The sequence below is a fragment of the Capricornis sumatraensis genome, chromosome 3 (assembly GCF_032405125.1).
Source record: "Capricornis sumatraensis isolate serow.1 chromosome 3, serow.2, whole genome shotgun sequence".
In the NCBI taxonomy this organism is placed as follows: Eukaryota; Metazoa; Chordata; class Mammalia; order Artiodactyla; family Bovidae; genus Capricornis; species Capricornis sumatraensis.
In genome coordinates, this window is record NC_091071.1 from 148,693,279 (window position 1) to 148,715,067 (window position 21,789).

Below are 21,789 nucleotides of genomic sequence, written 5' to 3' on the forward strand. Positions count from 1 at the left end.
TTTTTTGAATTGGAGAGTAGAGGGTTAAACCCTCAATCCCTCTTTGGTAGTGGAATTGGGCTTTATGAGCTTGAGAGTGTTCAGAAGCAATGTGGAGGAGAGAGCAGGGCCAGCATAAAGGCAAATGAAGATGAAATACGGAGATAGAGTGAAAGGCTCACAGAATCCTTGTGGTGTTTGAGACTTTGGATCTAGTCATCCTAAGGCCATGTGCAACCTTGCCCTTTCAATTATTTTGTTATGTAAGCCAATAAATTTCACCCATAAAATCCAAACCAAAGAGGTTTCAGTTACGTAAAACTGGTAAGAGTACTGGCTAAGGTAGCTGAGTGGTATTTGACAGCTGAGAAATGTAAAGCTCAGAGAAGTTGACTGACAGGCCCATTTTCTCATAGCCAGTGAGTGACGGTCACAGAATTGGAACCCAGTTTATTATTTGGCTTCAGAACTTGTCTTCTTAACTACTGCTGATCTTTTCTTGATAGTTTGCCTTTCCCAATTGTCAAGAAAGGTGGAACTGGGGACAGAGGAGATGGCAGCTTGCTCTTAGACCACCACGGGCCTTCCTTTCCTCCAAAAGGAATCACCGAGCAGCAAAAAGAAGGTATTCAGATGGTGAAAAAGGTGATGATGTCTTTAGAGGGTGAAGATGGGCTGGAGGAAATTTATTCCTTTAGGTAAGAAGTGAAAACGTTGTCTAAAATTTCAGTTATAAGCGTATTCATTTCTCTTTTGATCAGAGAGCTCTCTAATGCTTTTCCTTTTCTGAGCCATTCTTGAATTAGCAGTTATACTAACACTTTAATAAATACTCTGGTTTTTATTAAAGAAATGGTATACCAGCCTCTAATCCCTTTCTTTGAAGTTTGCATGGTTGGCACAAGGTTTCTCCTTTATTTCCGGGACTGTCAGGAGAGGTTGGAAATATATAGATATAATGAAAGATTAAACAAGTCAAATGATAAAAGATGAGGTGGTAGATTTCTTCTTTATGCCAAGCTTGGGGTACATTTCTCAGGCCCTTCCTTGTCATACACCTAAAAAATATTCTCAATTATAAAAGTGGTATCAGATCTGAGATAATACTCAGTATCCTCTTGTCCTCTGATTTAGGTTTTGGAGGCAGTATACTATAATATAGTAATTTTTTTGCCATTTATTCATTTATTTTTAGCTTTTTGACTGTGCTGTGCAGTGTGCATCCCGACCAGGGTTCGAACCCATGCCCCCCGCCATGGAAGTGCAGTGTCTTAAGCACTAGACTGCCAGAGAAGTCCCTGTATATCATAGAGTGATTTTTTTTTAAAGCTTTTGTCACAAAATAGTTTGGTCAGGCAAAAACAAAACAAAACCCCCAAATTTATAACTTACTTATTCCATATGGGCTTTGTAAAGGCAAGAAATGTGAAATCTCTGAAATACAGTATAACAATAAAGCAAGCTGCTTTTTTCAGCCATCCAGAGATAGTGGGAGAGACGATCTTCTTTGTGTTATTCTTGGTTGGAATTGGATATACACTTAGTTTGAGCAAAGAACCTGAGAGGGGTCCATGGCATCTGGAATGGTGTGTATTTGAGGGGCTTGATTTGGTAAAAGTGGTGGCAGCATACTCTACCACACAGTATGGCTTTTTTAAAGTTGCAGATTTTCAGGAATAATACTACTTAAAGAATTTGTTCTAGTTTATCAATAAATGCACAAAGCACGAACGTTTTAAATAAAATTCTTAATTGTTGAAGTAGATCAATAATTAAGATTTTTTTGAGTAGCGGTAGTGTATATCTGCTCTAATTTTTCTTCTCAATCACAATTTTTACATATTTCTAATGAGCTATAGTTGATAAGTGATCAACCTGCTTTTTTAAGTATAGATACTCTTGGAAAACTGCAGGTAAATGGGGATTTTGGAAATTAAGCTGTAATTTCCCAAGGGGTTGGTGAAAGAATCAAAGAGGAATCCTGTAAAGAGATGTTTCTTTGTCTTAGTATGTGTTCTAATTGTAATACATTCGAATGTGTTTTTCTAAATTATTATTCTCTCAAATTTGAACATAGCTTGCTTTAATATGGGAATACATGCCTAAAGTGAACACATTCACCATGATATTGAAAGAATTATCGGCCAATAAAATTATTGTTAAAAAAGTTTCTTACAGCAAGGAGGGAAATTACTGTGTGTTGTCCTCACGTTTTTTAAGATGTTTATTTATTTATTTGGCTGCACTGGGTCTTAATTGCTGCATCCAGGGTCTTTAGTTGTGACACCTGCGATCTAGTTTCCAGGGTTGGAACCCAGGGTCTCTGCACTGGGAGTGCAGTCTTAACCACTGGACTACCAGGCAAGTCTCTCTCCCCATTTTTGAAGCTATGTTGATTTCAGGTCTGCCATGAAGGTATGGATCAGAACTTGGCCATCTGATATAGTAGCCATTATCCGCAGGTGGCTACTTAAATTTAAATTCAGTAAAATTACATAAAATTAAAACTCTAGTCCCTCAGTCATACTCTCCACAGTTCAAGTGCTCAGTAGCCTATTGTACAGACACAGTTGGAAATACAACACTCCCCTCATTGCACAAAGTTCTCCAGGACAGCCCTGGGCTAGGCTTATTCTCACCTAGAAGATGTTAGTGGGAGATAACGTGACTTCTGATTTGAGGAGGTTCATATCTACTGCAGAACTTATCCAGTTGTTCTCAGATGTTACCTATAAGATGCTGGTCTTTAGAACTTCCCCTGGAACAGAATCCAAACCTCTTGATTATTTTAGACATGACTCATAGTACAACTAGCAATGTCCTGTGAGACAGGTGAAACCTGATTTCAGACCCACTCATTCTTCAGCGAATACAAAGCCAAGGTGTACCATAAGCTTTGGAGCAGAGTATCAGGTTGAATATCTGCTATTCACTGTAAATTGTTCCTGAAAATTGGAGTCTCTTGAGGCCTGTTTGTCCATAACTCTGGATAACGCCAGATAATCCTTAGTGAATTCTATAAGTTCCACCTCTCGCCTGTATTTTTCTTTGTTATATTTGATTAGGAACCGGATGAAAGTAGGATTGATCTTCACTAATGTTCAAAGGAACTAGCTCTGTATATTGTGTTTGCTACTTCCCAGTTCCCCTTCCCTGCCGACTGAGAAACCTAGGGTTATTATATCTGCTTTATTTTAAGTATGGACTTAAAAGTATGGACTGCTAAGTTTCTTTATCTCCTGAAAGATCATTTTCTAACTGTCTCCACAATGTGCATATACTCATCATGTCTTTTATTTAAGAGAATGGAAACGAACTAAAGAATTGGAGAGTTCAGTGACATTGAACAGTGACATTATAGGATGGAGCCCACCCTTTGATATCCTAGAGTAGGGCTTTTTATCCTGAGGTCTGTGATTTTAAGGGAGTTGTGCAAATGCATTTATGAATGTGCTTGTATCATATCCTCACAGTGTCCTTGATCCTGAAAAAAGAAATGTTATAAACAACTGGCTGAGTTGAAAGAAAAGATTGAATGAGGGAAGATAGAGATGTTCCTTTTCACCTGTTAGTGAAGTCCAGCTGGAATTCAGCTCCTTCCTCAGCCAACTCGCTTGTACTCTGGCTCTCTCCCAACTGAGAGTTGCCACAAGTTTTGCTTGTCATCACCTGCTGTTCCTCTCTTTATGATCAACAGCATCTCACTTCTCAGTCTAGAAAACTAAATGCAACATCCAGCAAAGGTTAACATTTTAAAATTGCTTCTTTCATAATACATTTTTCTTTGTTAAGTGAGAGTCTGAGACAGCTGTGTGTCTTTAAGAAAATGGAGAGGCATTCCATGCCCTGGTCCTGTCAACTGACCATTGGCTCCAATTTGTCTATAAAGATTGTGGCTTATAAATCGGTAAGTGGTAGGTACACATTTTTTAAAGAAATGTTACCAGGCAGACAAATGTGCTTATATAAGAAACTGGCAATTCATGTGTGGGTTATTCAAAACCATAATTACTGCTTCTCTAACTGCTCTCCCTGTTTATTTCATCTCTATTTAGCTTTTTTGTAAAAAGCATGGTAGGAGAGGAAGTTTTAAGAATTGTCCGTAATAGAAGTTGGTTCCCTCCTCTTTCTCATTCTCTCCATTGACAATTTATTGTTAATCACAAGTTTCAAGTCTTTCCCTCTCCTTTTCTTTCTTAAAAGAAAGACAGTGAAATGCATTAAGTTGCATTATTGCAGTATTGTAGCAGAAATACAGATACACACCAGAGTTAAGTTCAGAGTTTTTAAAGCTCAGCCACATCTAATTCAATTATTAATGATCTGGTAGTAATAGCATCTAAAAAATATGAACACATTTTGACCTATTACTGTGAAATGGCCTTTTGTAGCATATGTGCATAATAGCACACTTTTAGAAATGCGTTGTTTTTGGTAATGTCTTGATGACATACCAGTTTGCATGTCAGTCTCTGATCCATGCCTCCACATGACCCTCCTTGCCTTTTTTCTTTAAATGTACATAATAAATATATAAACATACTTAAATATATAAAATGTACAAAAGCATGTTTTTTTATAAAGTGTTTTTTTTTTTCTTTTAATATTCAAGGACTTAATTCCAAAGCATACTACATGCATGAACACCATGGAGGTACTTCAAGGCCTAGAATAGTGTCCCTGAGAATGAGAATAAGTCTCTCTCCTTTTTTTTTTCTTTTGGTAGCTTCTTTTTCATATTTTCTTACTGATTTCTGACTACTGATAGACTGCTTTCCCCTTTCTTCTCTATTGAAAAAATACGGTAACAAAATGTAGAGTCTTCTTTTATTAAACAGTCTGTGGGTTTTGCACAGAAAGTGTTTGAGTATCTGAATATTAATATTTATCTATGGATTACCCTCGGGGAAAATAAAATGTAGAAAGGATTATAAAATAAAATTTCCACAGTAAACCAGAGACGACAAACCAGTGTAGCTGGAGTGATTGTTTTGGATTTTTTTCTGTAAAGCAGAGAGTTTATTAGTTTTTCCTCTTGGGTCAGTCTGAATCCTGACTTTCCTTGTTTTCCCTTTATTTTTCTTTCGGAAATCAGATTACCCAGGAGAAAGTTAAAAAGTCTTGGACAGTTGTGGATGCAAGAACTCTGAAAAAAGAAGATATACAAAAAGAAACAGTTTATTGCTTGAATGATGATGATGAAACTGAAGTTTCAAAAGAGGATACTATTCAAGGTATTATGCCAGTGAGAGTTTCACTGTTTCCTGGAATATTTTCTTCAAGATGATATGAGGCAGGCTGGGTTTTGTATTGTTGTTTGTCTAGGGACACATCTGTGTGAGGGAATCATGGGATGCTGGGTTCTGTAACTCATCTGCTGGGGCTTGGGCAGGGCTGTTCTGAAACAGGAGTATGCTCATGCATTCGGTCTCTCTGGGTTTTATTTATTTAGTTTTAATTGTTGATGATTGCTTTACAATACTGGTTTGATTTCTATGATACATCACCATGAATTAACCATAGGTGTACCTATGTCCTCTCCCTCTTGAATCTCTCTCCCACTTCCCGCCGATTCCCACCCCTCTAGGTTATTACAGAGCCCCAGTCTGAGTTCCCTGAGTTGTACAGCAAATTCCGTTGGCTGTCTGTTTACATGTGTTAGTGTGTATGCTTCCATGCCACTCTCTCCATTCATCTCACCCTCTCCCTCTTCTCAAGTGACAGGACTTAATACTTGGCTTTGTTTTGAAGTCTGAAGCTTACTAGCTAGGGAAATGCTTATATTAACATGGGTGAAGCAACTTTTTTGTGTGAATCTTTGACTTCCATGGTGATCATTTTTCTGAATGCCAATTTCAGGTCTCATAATGTGCCAGATTAGCTCCCTTAAGGTAATTTAGGGGATAAGAAAAATTATTTATATTTGTCATGTTGCTTTATATTCATTGGGCTCTTCAGAGTTGTACTTCATATATTTATATTCATTGGCTCTGTAGACTGTATTTAGATCATGTCTCTATCCAGAGGGCTTAGAAACCAGCTGAATGTTCAAGAGCTAAAATGATAAGATACCAAATGATGGTTAAGATAGAAGCCAGAGTCTTTATATAATAAATTTATCACCAGACTACTATGTGGTAAATAGTCTCAGTATAATTTTAATTTGCAAGTCTTGAAAAAATTCCTTTTATCTGTGTGGCATTGTATCACAGTGTTTGTGTATATTTATATGTTTTGCAGGGTTTCAGGGGGTAGGAGAGTGATTAAAAGTGGTAGTGGTTATGCCTTCTTTCTTTGTTCTCATGGGTTATATTTAGAATGTAATTACCATTCCATAATCTCTACTAATTCTTTAATTCAGCTCATTGGTAGAGTGTGGTTAAGAACAGAAATTTTGGAGTCAGACTGGTTAGAATCTTGGCTCCACTACTTGCTAGTCATTTAATCCTAGTATAAGGACTGTCTCATAGTAGGAGGATTAACATAATTAAGGGCATAAGACCAGAAAAGTAGAGGGCCTTCTCAGTGATACTGAGTAGTTGGGTAAGATGTACTGGGCATATACAGATTCATGGTCAGAGCAGTATATAAAAGACAACCTGGATTTTCTCTTTTAATCTTCACAGCAAGCAGTGAAGAAGGCACTCTTGTTCCCATTTTACAGATAAGAGAACTGAGGCTGAAAGACATTCATTAACATGTGTAGTATCACATAGTTAACAGCTAGTAGATTTGAACCCAGGGCTGCAAGAGTCTGTGTTTCTCCATACTATTCTGAGTTAGGAAGGGCTCTGAATGATACACTGAAGAGCTGATGCTTAATTTTGAGAGCAGCATGAAGCTGTTTATAATTTTGAGGAGCAGAATGTCAGAGTTGTGTTTTAAGACGATTAATAGGACATCTGGGTATAGGATGAATTGGAAGGAGAAGGGACTAGACATGAGGGTGCCAATTCTTTTGGATGCAAGCAAAGAAAGCAGTTCTGGTTTGTCTTAGGCAAAAAGCAAATTCATTGGTAGAGCAATGGAGAGGAAAGAGTTAAATATGGTTTAAATTCAGAGTATAGGTGTATAGCTTTTCTCTCTTAGCTTTTTGCAGTTACCCACATGCTTCCTTTGCCTGTCCTCTACTCTCTACCTGCCAATAGGTAGAGTTCTCTCTTCTAGATAGAGAGATTAGTTAATACGAGCAAAGACTGTGGTCGTATTTGTAGTCTGTTCTCTACTTTTGGCTGTATGCAAAAGTTGCAGTAATTGATTTGCCCTTTAAAAGATGAACCAGAAAACATGACACTTTTAATGAGAAGTTTCAAATTACTCTTAAACAATTTAAGTAAGATGTCTGAAAAAAACATTATGTACCACTCTTATGTGCTATGTATTTCCCTCTTAATTTTTTGTTGAAATTTTTTTTATCATTAGCTTTTATATAGCCATACAGAAACATGTCTCTTTTTAATCAAATACATGGCATGAACAGAGTGAGAGGGACTAATAAACATTGGATCACAGAATCTGCCCGCAGACACACACGTTTCTTTCTTTCTTGGAATGAAGATGCACGCATGTGCTTTTCCATTTTATCTGCCCAAGGTCAGACTCCTTGGATTTTGATGATCTTTCAACATCTTTAAACATATACTACTATATCATTATCTTTAAACATATAATACTATATAGTGAAACGGCACAACCTTGGATAGAGCAAAGACCCTAAAACAGGGTTGGAGTATTTTTAAGGAGCCAAGAGCCTAATGAATGTGTATGAATGTATATGTGTATGAATACCCTAAGTAATTAAAAAAAATATATATATAGACAATCCTATCCCAGAAATAAAATAAATTTAAATGCAGAAAAATATCCAGCATATCAATTGAATGTTTCTGAATAGAAAAATTTTGGCATCTTCCATTAGGCATTTATATATCTCCAGCATCCATTTTTGGGAACATTTTGTTCTGAAATTTTCCAGTGGGTGTTTTTCTCTGTAGATTTCCAGGTTTCTGAATAAATGTGTTCTTGTTATTATTTTTCTAAATCACAATTATACTTTATAGTCATTCATGGTTTATATTTGGTTGTTAACTAGTACATTGTCTTTGCTGCTATTCTTTCTTCTAGGCTGGATAATCATCAAGGTAACTAGATGGCAGAATATGCTACTTAAAAAAATGTAATTAGATTTTAATTATCTCTGTATTATATACATTTGTGGATCTGCTGCTTATTTTCCCTCATTGATGACAAGGGACAGAAAGTTGATTCCAGGGAACAGTATATAGAGGCTTGATCCGGAGTGTGCATATATTAATGTATGTGTGGGGCCAATTTCCGCTTGTAGAGAATGAGGCCCCATATGCTTAACAGATGCCCTTCTCTGTTCTCCAGGGTTCCGCTATGGGAGTGATATCATTCCTTTCTCTAAAGTGGATGAGGAGCAAATGAAGTATAGATCGGAGGGAAAGTGCTTCTCTGTTTTGGGATTTTGTAGATCTTCTCAGGTAAAGCACATATTCTACTAATTGTAAACAAAACAGACGCGCTTTTTTCTCATCTGAAATGGTGTGGTTTTGATTGGACCTTTTAGTTATACTTATTTCACTTTTAATTTTTCTAAATGTAGTTTGCGGTGCTACTGTCTTTGAGTTTTGAAGATTGAAAATCAAGAGGTGAAGAAGTCAGCATAAATCAGAAGAACAAACTCAATGAAAAGTCACTTCCTAGCTTTGGTGTCAGTGGTAGCTCATGGTAGCCTTAAAGAAACAGCAACCAATTCTCTGCTATTGTATTCCTTTCTCTAATTGTAAACTGGAATGTTTTATAGGAATGAGAGTCTAGTTGGGTTTTGAATGACCATAGATCTCTTTGAATCTCATTGGTTTACGCCAGTCACCCTTCTCAGTGCCTGACAGAGATCTAAGACGTGAAGCTTGCTCATAAGTCATCTGTTCTTTAGACTGCAATGCAGAGACGCAAAACAGACACAATGGGAAATGAAGTGGCTCAGTGAGGGCTGTGAGATACAATATACAGTCCTAGAAAGAGTCATTAAAGATGCATAGAGGTCTTAAGTGAAATGTTCTTGAAATGCACTTGAATAAGTAGAAAGTGCATCTTTTCAGGCTTTTCAGGGATGAAGAGATTCTTGCTGGCTCTAGAAGAACTCGAGTGAGAATTAAAATAAAATATAATCCAGTGTACCAGATCTGAACTTTTTCACGTTGCTCTAGCATGTAGTCCTCGTGTAAGTCAGTGTTAGAATAATTCAGTGAAGTTGGGGAGAATGTGTTTCATGATATGCTCAAACTGTTAGGTGCATTTTTAAGACTCATAATCCAAAAATCACTGCAGATGGTGACTGTAGCCATGAAATTAAAAGACGCTTACTCCTTGGAAGGAAAGTTAGGACCAACCTAGATAGCATATTGAAAAGCAGAGACGTTAACTTTGCCAACAAAGGTCCGTCTAGTCAAGGCTGTGGTTTTTCCTGTGGTCATGTATGGATGTGAGAGTTGGACTGTGAAGAAAGCTGAGCGCCAAAGAATTGATTCTTTTGAACTGTGGTGTTGGAGAAGACCCTTGAGAGTCACTTGGACTGCAAGGAGATCCAACCAGTCCATTCTAAAGGAGATCATCCCTGGGTGTTCTTTGGAAGGAAGGATGCTAAAGCTGAAACTCCAGTACTTTGGCCACCTCATGCAAAGAGTTGACTCATTGGAAAAGACTCTGATGCTGGGAGGGATTGGGGGCAGGAGGAGAAGGGGAAGACAGAGGATGAGATGGCTGGATGTCATCACTGACTCGATGAACGTGAGTTTGAGTGAATTCCGGGAGTTGCTAATGGACAGGGAGGCCTGGCGTGCTGCTATTCATGGAGTTGCAAAGAGTCAGACACGACTGAGCAACTGAACTGAACTGAAGCCAAAAATTGAGAATATTTACTTAAAGTCAATACAGTTTTAATATTGAGATTAAATACTTTTTCTAAGTTGAGAGTCTCCAACAAATTACAATCAACATACTTTTCTTTAAAATTATTTACTTTGGGAGGTGTGATTAAACTTAAAATTTATGTTTATTAAAGTCAGTGCTTATGAGTCAAGTGAAACAGAGCTTCCATTCAGACCTGTTTGTAGAAACTGGCCTCTTGGGAACTAATTCCAGATAGTCAGAAAAGAATTGCCTGTCTAAAACGGCTACAACTATAATTCAGTACTCAAAAAACTTCATCTGTGCCACAGTAGGTGTGGAGGCCCATTTAGTTAAATGATGAAACAAGAAAGAGTGAGCTGAAAAAGTACATATTCCATTTAAAGAGATTTTTATTCACTTAAACTGAAGTTTTAAGTCATGAAGTATTTTCTAAATCAACTTTTTTTGATGTTAAGCTCTTAAGTTATTTTTATCTTAAGTACAGTATCAGACAGATACAATAGAAATAGTCAAAATAACTACCATTTATTGAGTGATTACAATATTACAGTCAGTATACTAAGCATTTTATGTAAATTCCCATTTAATTCTTATTATAACCCTCTTCAGTTCAGTTCAGTTCAGTCGCTCAGTCATTTCCATCTCTTTGCAACCCCATGGACTGCAGCACACCAGGCCTCCCTGTCCATTACCAACTCCCAGCATTTACTCAAACTCATGTCCATTGAGTCGGTGATACCATCCAACCATCTCATCCTCTGTCGTCCCCTTCTCCTCCTGCCTTCAATCTTTCCCAGCATCAGGCTCTTTTCAAATGAGTCAGTTCTTCACATCAAGTGGCAAAAGTATTGGAGTTTCAGCTTCAATATCAGTCCTTCCAGTAAATATTCAGGACTGATTTCCTTTAGGATGGACTGGTTGGACAACCGTCTTAGGTAGGTGCATGTACATACTTTATATATTAGGAAATTGAGGTTCAGAACTGTTAGATAATAGGCCCAAGGTGACCCAGTTAGAAGGTGGTAGAGATGGGTTTTGAACAAGGTCTCTCTGACTCTAAAGCTATGCCATTAATCAACTGTGATCTGTGCACCAATAGACAGGCTCATTTTTGAATAGTCTAGCTTTTACATACTTGCTTTTGTGTATTGTGTTAACAAATGCATACACAGTGTCTCAAGAAGGTTTTTCCATAGCAACTAAGGTAAAGTGTACGTATGTACCTTCTAACAGACTAGTAATTAGCTTTAAATAAATAAGATCACATAGTTTTCCAGATTCCCTTAAATTGAGGGACACTAATATTTCTGGATTGAATTAGTGTGAAACTTTTCATTATATAAATTGGACTTTTTGTTTTTTTGTTTTTTTTTTTTGAATTGTGAATTACTCTTTTAAATTTTCAAGAGACTTTTCACTTTGTCTTCTTCCAAGTTGTCAGTGTTCTTGGTATCTAATTATAGGATGGATAAGAATTAAGCCAGAAATTCCCCAAATGTCTGACTGTCCTTTGAGAAGTCATTTAGGTGCCTTAGGAAAAGGTATCATTAACTGTTCTTGAATCAGTCAACTATTACAGATCCTAATAAAAGGGCAAATAAATCTATACAAATGTAGCAGACTGAAAATATAAAATTATCCCCATATTTCTTCAAATAATGGTTTTCAGATGGGGAATGGATGTGAAGATGGAGGGTATTTGGATTATATGGGCCTCACCCCCACACCTTTGAGACTCAGTTTTCTTGAACTGCTGTTACTGTGAAAGTGCTCACAATTTCTCAGCATTAGAGGTGGGAGTGCAGAAAAAGTATTTGAGCATTACTTCTCTTATGGCACCTTCTTAGAAACTCTGGGCTCAAGATGACATAGATGCTGATCTTGGTTGATAGATGCAGGTGGTTATAATATCAGGGACTCTTAGTATTCATTTTCTAGTCTGTCTTTGACTCTGATGCTCTGCTAGTTAAGTAATTCAAAGGACAAATGGTACTCTAGTCTCTCTGCAATTCATCAATGCTTCGTCATTGCTCTTAGGATGAAGTCCAAACCAGTTTGCTTATGAGACTTCATGATCTGATCTATGCTAAATCTTACTCATCTGACTTTACATTTATCCTCTTTAATTTATTTGAACCTCAAGTAGTAAGTTGTTTCTGGTACCTGTGAATGTTTTTCAGCAAGAGCATTTTGAATAGAATTTCTTAATAACATGTGGCATTATGGTTTCATATGTTCCTTACTTTGAATCTAAACCAGTTCTTTTCCTCACTTCCTCATGTAGGTCCACATGAAATATTTTATGGGAAATCAAGTTCTAAAGGTCTTTGCAGCAAAAGATGATGAGGTGAGTTGACAGTAGTCTTTGAGGCAGGGCCACAGAATTGAATTGTCATTTCAAGCGAGTTGTTTGGGGCTTTTATAGTTTAAAATAACATTAATTCTTGCAACAGCGGTGGGAAAATTCACTGACCTTTAGCTTTGAAAATGGAGAAATGATAAATGAATTTGTTGTAGCATGAGCACAAGGCCTGAGACCATAGTCCTGCAATTGGAGATCAGGTGAATATTAAAAACAAAAACGTTTGAGCAAATACATTTAATGTGTGGATCTCATGGTCACAGGTTCAGGAAGTGTGGCATTAGGTTAATATTTTCATTTTCATAAGCAGAACATTTAGTGCTGGCTTGAACTGAACAAAGCTAGTGGAGGTAATGAAATTCCAGCTGAGCTGTTTCAAATCCTAAAAGACGGTGCTGTTAAAGTACTGCACTCAATATGCCAGCAAATTTGGAAAACTCAGCAGTGGCCACAGGACTGGAAAAGGTCAGTTTTCATTCCAGCCCCAAAGAAGGGCAATGCCAAGAATGTTCAAACTGCCAAAGTACACTTATTTCATTTACTAGCAAAGTAATGTTCAAACTTTTTCAAGCTAGGCTTCAGCAATTCATGAACCGAGAACTTCCAGATGTTCAAGCTGGATTTAGAAAAGGCAGAGGAAGCAGAGATCAAATTGCCCACATCCAGTGGATCATAGAAGAAGCAACAGAATTCCAGAAAAGTATCTATTTCTGCTTTACTGACTATGCTAAAGCCTATGATTGTGTGGTTCACCACAAACTGGAAAATTCTTAAAGACATGGGAAAACCACACCATCTTACCTGCCTCCTGAGAAACCTGTATGCAAGTCAAGGAGCAACAGTTAGAACTGGACATGGAACAATGGACTGGGTCAAAATTGGGAAAGGAGTGCGTTAAGGCTGTATATTGTCACCCTGCATATTTGATTTATATGCAGAGTACATCATGGAAATGCCAGACTGAATGAAGCACAAGCTGAAATCAAGGTTACAGGGAGAAATATCAATAATAACATCAGATATGCAGATGACACCACCCTTATGGCGAAAGCGAAAAAGGAACTGAAGGGCTTCTTGATGAAAGTGAAAGAGGAGAGTGAAAAAGCTGGCTTAAAACTCAATATTCAAAAAGCTAAAATCATGGCATCCGGTCCCATCACTTCATGGCAAATAGATGGGGAAACAATGGAAATAGTGACAGACTTTATTTTCTTGGGCTCCCAAATCACTGCAGGTGGTGACTGCAGTCATGAAATTAAAAGACACTTGCTTCTTGGAAGAAAAGCTATGACCAACCTAGACAGCATATTAAAAAGCAGAGACATTACTTTGCCAACAAAGGTCCATCTAGTCAAGGCTATGGTTTTTTCAGTAGTCATGTATGGATGTGAGAGTTGGACTGTGAAGAAAGCTGAGCCCCGAAGAATTGATGCTTTTGAACTGTGGTGTTAGAGAAGACTCTTGAGAGTCCCTTGGACTGCAAGGAGATCCAACCAGTCAATCCTAAAGGAAATCAATCCTGAATATTCATTGGAGGGACTGATGCTGAAGCTGAAGCCCCAGTACTTTGGCCACCTGATGTGAAGAATTAACTCATTGGGAAAAGACCCTGATGCTGGGAAAGATTGAAGGCAGGAGGAGAAGGGCATGACAGAGGATGATATGGTTGGATGGCATCACTGATTTAATGGACATGAGTTTGAGCAAGCTCCAGGAGTTGGTGAAGGACAGGAAAGCCTGACATGCTGCAGTCCATGGGGTTGAAAAGAGTCGGATACAACTGAGCAACTAAACAACAGCAACAAAGCATCCTGAAGATCCACTTACTCACTGGACTACTTCCATCATTGAAAAACTTGTCTTATTCTCTTTGCCCCTTTCTTTTCATTCTCTTCCTGCATCTCAAGAGATTCTGTTTTCAGGCTGCTTTCTGACTAACAACCCATGCCTGTGGCATCCTGTGTGCACACCTGCCGTCTCCACAAATAATTTCTATGCAGTCTTCAAGTCAGAACTCCCTTGGAGGTTTTGATGTTAACTGGAAGCTTACCATCCTGTGTCTGTTTCAGACCACTTAAAAAGGTCTCCAAGTTCCAGAAGTTATTTATATTTGGAACTGGTAAACTGGATGCAGAAGGCTTGTTTGGGTGGTGGTGTTAGGGATCTAGTCCTCCTTTTTTCCCTCACCTCTGAAAGGTAGCTGGCTGCTGATAGTGAATGGATATGCCAGTATCCATTAGAACAGTAAAACTAAGAGAAGAAAATGCTTGGCTTCCACTCAGTGCTGGATTTGTTAATGCACAGTAGGTGTATGTGACTTCTCGAATTTGAAACTCCTACTTCATGGATTTCTCCTGAATCAAATCCTGTTGGGAACCATGCAGTTCTAGTATATGTTGTCAGCACAGCTGCATTTTTGACTTCTGCCGAAGTTTTAACTCCAGCTTAATGTCCTTTTACCCAAAGAAAATTTTGATCACTTTGTGTGATTGCTGGGTATGAGTAAGAAAAGTCACGTCACAAAGCCATGTTAGCACATGTCATTGTCTAGTCTTGGTAGCTCAGGTCAAGGCAGCCTTGTGGCTTGTATAGTTCACATCCAGCCTTATACGGAACCTGTAGATCACAGGGTCACTTTGTGTCACTCAAGAAAAAAATTCTACTAATGGCAGAGGGCTACTCTGTGGTGTCAGTTCTGATGTCATACTCAAAGAATAGTATTAACTAATTGGAGCTTAATGAGATAAGCTGAGGAAGAAAGAAACTGTCATATAGAAATTTTCAGTAAAAGATAACATGGAGAAGACTTGTGTAGGTACCAGGGAAGTAGGAGGGATGAGGGATGTGATAGCCTTCTTCAGATACTTAGCAGGTTATCATATGAAGCAGGAGCTAGACTCTGCTTCCTGCCGGAGGGTAAATTGGAACCAACAAGTGGTGGTTTTGTTCACAATGAAGAATTACTTAATCAACAAGGATTACTGTCTCCATATGAATTGGTTCCTTGTGAGATGGTCCAGTCCCCATTCCTGTAAGTTTCTAAGCAGAGTCTCCATCAGTCAGATGTGGGGAAGGCAAGTCCTTCATCATGTGGGTTGCCAAACTAGATAAATACTTCTGTTTTCAACTCAAATATTCTAGGAATATTCCTTTTTAAGAATATTTTCTTCGGTTATTAGCATTTTTTTATTTTTTACAGAGAATCTACACTTAGGTCCTGGTTTTCACTGTGTGGAAGAGAAGGGGAGAGGAGAAAGGAAAGGAAATAGAGCTTTAGTTGAGCTTCCCACAAGTGTAGTGTTGTGTTATAGCAGATACTGGGGACCCCGTCCTTCCTTCTTTAAATATCCCAGTTGGTTTTATCAAAGACACCCAAATAAAAACTTACAGATACACTGGAAGTAATCTCTTCTTTAGTTTATCACTGTGCTGATATGGTCTCTTGTATGGGACTTGTTAGAATATATAGATTCTGTCCTTGGTACACATCTTGTTTCTGCTTGTCAAGAGGGAATTAGTTCAGTGAGAGCAGAGACACACATTTTTTTTCTTAGAGTGCCTAGACAGTACTTGGCAATATGGCGGCCCTGGCAAGCAGTAGATGCGGGATTTGAATTCCTCTGCTTGTAGCAGCGGCATCCCTGCTGATGCATCTCGGCTGCTGTGTGGTTCGAAAGGCAATGCCAAAGAATGCTAATACTACCACAATTGCACTCATCTCACACTCTAGTAAAGTAGTGCTCAAAATTCTCCAAGCCAGGCTTCAACAAAGCCTGGCTTGAACCTTTACATGAACTGTAAACTTCCAAATGTTCAAGCTGGTTTTAGAAAAGGCAGAGGAACCAGAGATCAAATTGCCAACATCTGCTGGATCATCAAAAAAGCAAGAGAGTTCCAGAAAAACATCTATTTCTGCTTTATTGACTATGCCAAAACCTTTGACTGTGTGGATCACAATAAACTGTGGAAGATTCTGAAAGAAATGGGAATACCAGACCACCTGACCTGCCTCTTGAGAAACCTATATGCAGGTCAGGAAGCAGCAGTTAGAACTGAACGTGGAACAACAGACTGGTTCCAAATAGGAAAAGGAGTACGTCAAGGCTGTATATTGTCATCCTGCTTGTTTAACTTCTATGCAGAGTACATCATGAGAAACGCTGGGCTGGAAGAAGCACAAGTTGGAAGCAAGATTGCCAGGAGAAATATCAATAACTTCAGATATGCAGATGACACCACCCTTATGGCAGAAAGTGAAGAAGAACTAAAAAGCCTCTTGATGAAAGTGAAAGAGGAGAGTTAAAAAGTTGGCTTAAAGTTCAACATTCAGAAAACTAAGATCATGGAATCCAGTCCTATCACTTCATGGCAGATAGATGGGGAAACTGGAAACAGTGGCAGACTTTATTTTTTTGGGCTCCAAAATCACTGGAGATGATGATTGCAGCCATGAAATTAAAAGACACTTACTCCTTGAAAGTTATGACCAACCTAGACAACATATTAAAAAGCAGAGACATTACTTTGCCAACAAAGGTCCATCTAGTCAAGGCTATGGTTTTTCCAGTGGTCATGTATGGATGTGAGAGTTGGACTGTAAAAAAACCTGAGTGCCAAAGAATTGATGCTTTTGAACTGTGGTGTTAGAGAAGACTCTTGAGAGTCCCTTGGACTGCAAGGAGATCCAACCAGTCAATCCTAAAGGAAATCAGTCCTGAGTGTTCACTGGAAGGGCTGATGTTGAAGCTGAAACTCCAATACTTTGGCCACCTGATGCGGACAGCTTAATCATTTGAAAAGAGCCTGATGCTGGGAAAGATTGAAGGCAGGAGGAGAAGGGGACGACAGAAGATGAGGTGGTTGGATGGCATCACTGACTCAATGGACATGAGTTTGGGTAAACTCCAGGAGTTGTTGATGGACAGGGAGGCCTAGTGTGCTGCGGTCCATGGGGTCATAAAGAGTCGGACATGACTGAGTGACTGCACTGAAGACAGTACTTAGCCAAGAGTAGGTACTAAGTTAATAATCCTTGAACTGAAAAGGTAATCAGTCTTTCATGACATCTGTAGAGGATTTTGATGGCAAGGTGTTGATATCATCGTGTATTTTGTGGAGGAGATGGGAATATACATACCTAACTTTGATGGAGGTTAGCTTTGGCCCCTGAGAAAAATACAAAGTGTTTGAGAGGTTAGGGAGAAGAGGGGGAGGGCTTAGCAAAGCAGATCTGAAATGGAGAGCTTGTCATTTTGCCAGTTCTTGAAGATGGGTTCAAAGTTTGAGAGCCAGAGATTTGGGGAGAGCATTCCAGTGAGGAGAAATTGTACATGGAAAAAGCTACTGGGGTGGGAAAGCACAGGACTTGCCTGTGAATAATGATCTGCTCTACCAAGCCTGAGAAAGAGGTGCCTGTGGAGGTTTTTATAGAAGAGAGTGACATAGTCAGCTCTCGGAATAGGGGACACCATGATGGAACAGGGCGGATAGAATCTGAAAAATGGCATAAAAGTCGAATTTGTAGAGCTTGATGAACACTTGAAGGACAGAAGGGAGGCCTTATCAACAACTTTAGGGCTTCTCATTTGGAAGTGATGTTTGTAGAAGTAGGGAGTACAGGTGGAGAAGAGGGGAGTGATACTAAACTTAGTTTCGGTCATGGACAGCTTGAAATACCTGAGGTATAACTGGACAAGTTATCCACCAACTAGTAGACTGTGTAAGTCTAGGTCTTAGGAGTTTTAAAGCTGAATATACAGATTTTTGATTCATCAACTCATGGGACTGGATGAAAGAAAGTGTCACCAAAGTAGAGTTCTTTTGGAGTGAAAGGAGGAGAGAAAGGCCAAGAGCAGAATTTCAAGATTGGAAGACGAGAAGAGCTGGGGGAATAGTGGTCCACAAAGGTGGAATAACTAGTGGAGAGTGTTGCTTTTGAAGCCAAAGAAGGAGAAAGTGTAGAGAAAGAGGGATGGTCAGATGCTACTGAAAGGTCAAACAGAATGGAGATGAAGACTTCGGCAACTTGGAGATCACAGGGCACTTCAGAGTAGTTTCCGGAAGGAAATGGCTACGTAGCTGGTTTAGATTGAAGAATAATTGTGTTCTAAGTGGTGAAACAAGAAGATTATTTCATGAAATTTAAAGATGAAGGAAAAGAAGGTTACAGATAGTAATTTGTGGAGAGGGGGCAAAGAAAAATTTTGTTTAGAGTTAGGTATAAATTCAGAGGAGGAGGAAAGTTGAAGGAAAAAGAGAATATAATGAAGTTCCTGAAGAGGTACAGTAAATGTGGTCAAATGCAAATGTGTACAGTGTAGCTTTCAAGTGGATGGAGGGGTATTTAATATCCGAAACAGGGAGAAAGTGTATAGCAATCTTACAAGTATTTGGTTGTGTTGTGAAAACCCTCACATGTTGGACATCATGTTAACACAGACATCGCTCTTACTAGGCAGCGGCAGTTGCCCTCTCCTCCCTGATTCATGCTTTGGATGAATTAGACATGGTGGCCGTGGTTCGATATGCTTACGACCAAAGAACTAATCCTCAAGTTGGCGTGGCTTTTCCTTTGATCAAGGACACATATGAGGTAGAACCTGCAAGTCTTTTATTCATATTAATTCTTGCCCTTCAGTTGCTTTGTTCTAAATAGTGTTTTTCAACTGTTCATGTGCATGGGAGGTACTGAGGGGATCTGGTAAAAATGTACATTCTGATTCTGTAGCTCTGGGGACAGGGGTTGCCTGAATTTCTGCATTTCTCACCCCCTCCCACCTAATGCTGAGACTGCTGGTCTGGGACTCACACTTTCAGTTGCAGTGAAAGAACATAAATTACGACAGTGTACAAGGAGCTTCCTAATAAAACAGCTAGTAAAGGTTGACTGTGAGTTACCGTTTGCCCAATCCAGTGACTTCCTCTCCATTCTCATCCTTCCTGCCGTCTCAGAACCTCAAGGGAATACAGATTACTTCCCTTTTTACAATAGTCTTTACTATGGATAAAGGCTGAGGGTGTGCTTTTCTTGTGATCCTGCTGAATTTACGTTTTTTAGGGCTGTCCTGTTGAAAATACAGATCTAGACTCCTTGCCGTTTCCTGTGTCTCAGAGAACTCACTGTGGCAGAAATGGAAGAGAAGGCAGGCATCCTGACTTCCACGCCGGCCTGCCAGTCACCTTGACCCTTCTCATTTGCTGCGTTGGTCATGCATTTTGTAGATATCTGATAGTCTTTCTTTGAGCATTTCTTTTATATTTACTATTTTTGTACTGTTTGCAGTTGTATACAGCTAATCACAGGGCTCCCCAGGTGACTCAGTGGTAAAGAATCCACCTGCCAAGCGGGAGCCACGAATTCAATCCCTGGGTCAGGAAGATCCCTGGAGAAGGAAGTGGCTACCCACTCCAGTATTCTTGCCTGGGAAATCCCATGGACAGAGGAGCCTAGCAGGCTACAGTCCATGGGGTCGCAAGGAGTCGAATACGACTGAACTGAGCAACTGAACAACAGCAGCAGCTAATAGCAGAGATCAGAGTACATCACTCTCCATGTCCTATACTTTTGCCTTCTGGTTCTTTAAATCCTTCTGTTGAGCCGTTTTCACAGCATTTGGGATCAGCTTTAAATTTTTCCATTAATTCAGTCGTCTCTGTTTTTATCTCCACTGTTCTCATTAGTGTTTAGTGTACATACAGCTGCCTTTCATGGAAGATTTGCGCCAGTACATGTTTTCATCCTTGAAAAATAACAGGAAATGCACTCCCACAGGTGAGTTTATTTCCATTTTGCTCACTGATTTGCTCTAAACAGACTGGGGGAAACCACCTGTCTTTAGTCATGTTTGGGGGCTAGGATTTCACAGGGTGGGATTATAGTTGACCTTTGAACACTGAAGAGGTTTGGGGCACTCCCCCTCAAGTTGAAAATCCATGTATAACTTTACAGGGCCCTCAGTATTCACAGATCTGTATCTGTGGATTCAACCAATCTCAGATTGTATAGAAATGTACATATTTACTTGTAATCCACATGTAAGTGGATCTGAACAGTTCAAACCCATGTTGTTCGAGAGTCAACTGTAGTTGGATTCCAATCACAGTGGTATATATGGTGATGACGGAAGGTGATTTTTTTCCCCTATAGTAGGGATAGGTTTGTTCCAAACATTCTCCACCATCCGCCTTCTAACTTAGAGGTTGTATCTAGGGAGCAGTTTAATGGAAATAGATGTACATTCTCTAAATATGAGCAGAGGATTTGTCTTTTGGTGCAGTGAATTGACACATAGTGTCAAACTTGTGACTGGTGTCCTACAAAAATATAATGTAACTTTAACCATACTTTTCTCTTTGCCCTTTCTTCCTAGTTCACATTTTCAGTCCAAGTCCTGTTGCTCCTTATTGCCAGGAGCTTAATGAGAAGAGGCCTCTATTAAGTATCTGGCTGCAGATGTCAGGATGCTACATACAGTGATTCTTACACACGTAGATCCTGTCTTCCGTAAATCTCACAGTTTAAGACAATTACCGTAAGCTAGAATAGTGGGCTGAAATAGGGAACGTGCCAAAAAGAACACAGAATGATGAATAGATGTTTTAGTTGACAACTTTAAATCTGCCTTGGTGTAGGATGAGGGAGCTGTGCAGTGAGTTCAGAACTGGGTGCTCTCTGTATGTTGGGAGCAGGGTGTGGGAGAAGAGCCAAGAATCAAATCCGCCATGTGGAGTCAGGCATGGACTTGAATGTGTAGAAGATGCCAGTGTACTATAATATTCAGTCTTTTCCTCTTGATAATTCCAAACTTTAAATGAGAAGAACATTTAAAAAAGAGAACTTTGTTGAGAGAGAACCTAATAGATATAAATCACTCGGGATCGAAAACATTACTTTTCGATCTGTTGATTAATTTCCTGTGAGTTGACACTTTTGTTTGCATTTGCTCCATTGGAAAAACAGATCATTAAAGCTGTTTGACATATTTCCCAAGTCAACATTTATGTAAGGGTGTGTGAGGCCAGCGTGGTCTGGCCTGATACTAGCCTGGAGTAGCAGATGGAAATCACTGAATATTCACCCACACAGTTACCACCTCCTTCTTATTGCTGGGTGGACCCTGCAGCCGTCAGTGTGAGATGGTGCCTGAAACCTCCGTTAGAAAGTGAAAAAATGGAACAGAAATGTCTCATGATAAATGTCTGTATGCTCATTGCTTTTGTCGTAGCTGTCTGAAAGGGATGTTTGAAAGGTGAAGAACAGAAATATAATAAACTTTGAGGAACTGCTCACTCTTTTCTGCCTTTTGCCTAGTGGCTGTGAATGATCCCAGAATAGCACTTCAGCTTTTTAACAGCTGAACTGCCATATGAATCAGCAGAATGAAAGTTCCTTGTGGTAGTTTAGGTAGAAGCATTTTGGGGAGAGTTGCTTTGGGCTCTGCTATTTTTATTGACCTTGTAGATTTTTGCTGCGAAGAACTTGCTTTCTATCTGGTATCTGACAGACATAAAGA

At 39.1% G+C, this 21,789-nt stretch overlaps 1 protein-coding gene across 4 annotated transcripts in view; it reads left to right on the forward strand.

The window, feature by feature from the left end:
- The window catches only part of XRCC5 (X-ray repair cross complementing 5), an 86,168-nt gene that overhangs the window by 11,138 nt on the left and 53,241 nt on the right, over positions 1-21,789 (forward strand). For all 4 annotated transcript variants that reach the window (XR_011144673.1, XM_068968295.1, XM_068968294.1 and 1 more), the window contains exons 6-12: positions 486-677; positions 3,772-3,886; positions 5,075-5,213; positions 8,371-8,483; positions 12,200-12,262; positions 18,732-18,869; positions 19,958-20,048. Coding sequence is in view for 3 of the 4 variants with exons in the window: in XM_068968295.1 (XP_068824396.1) it covers positions 486-677; positions 3,772-3,886; positions 5,075-5,213; positions 8,371-8,483; positions 12,200-12,262; positions 18,732-18,869; positions 19,958-20,048 (851 nt within the window). In the remaining variant the exon portion in view is untranslated. The remainder of the gene's footprint in view (positions 1-485; positions 678-3,771; positions 3,887-5,074; positions 5,214-8,370; positions 8,484-12,199; positions 12,263-18,731; positions 18,870-19,957; positions 20,049-21,789) is intronic.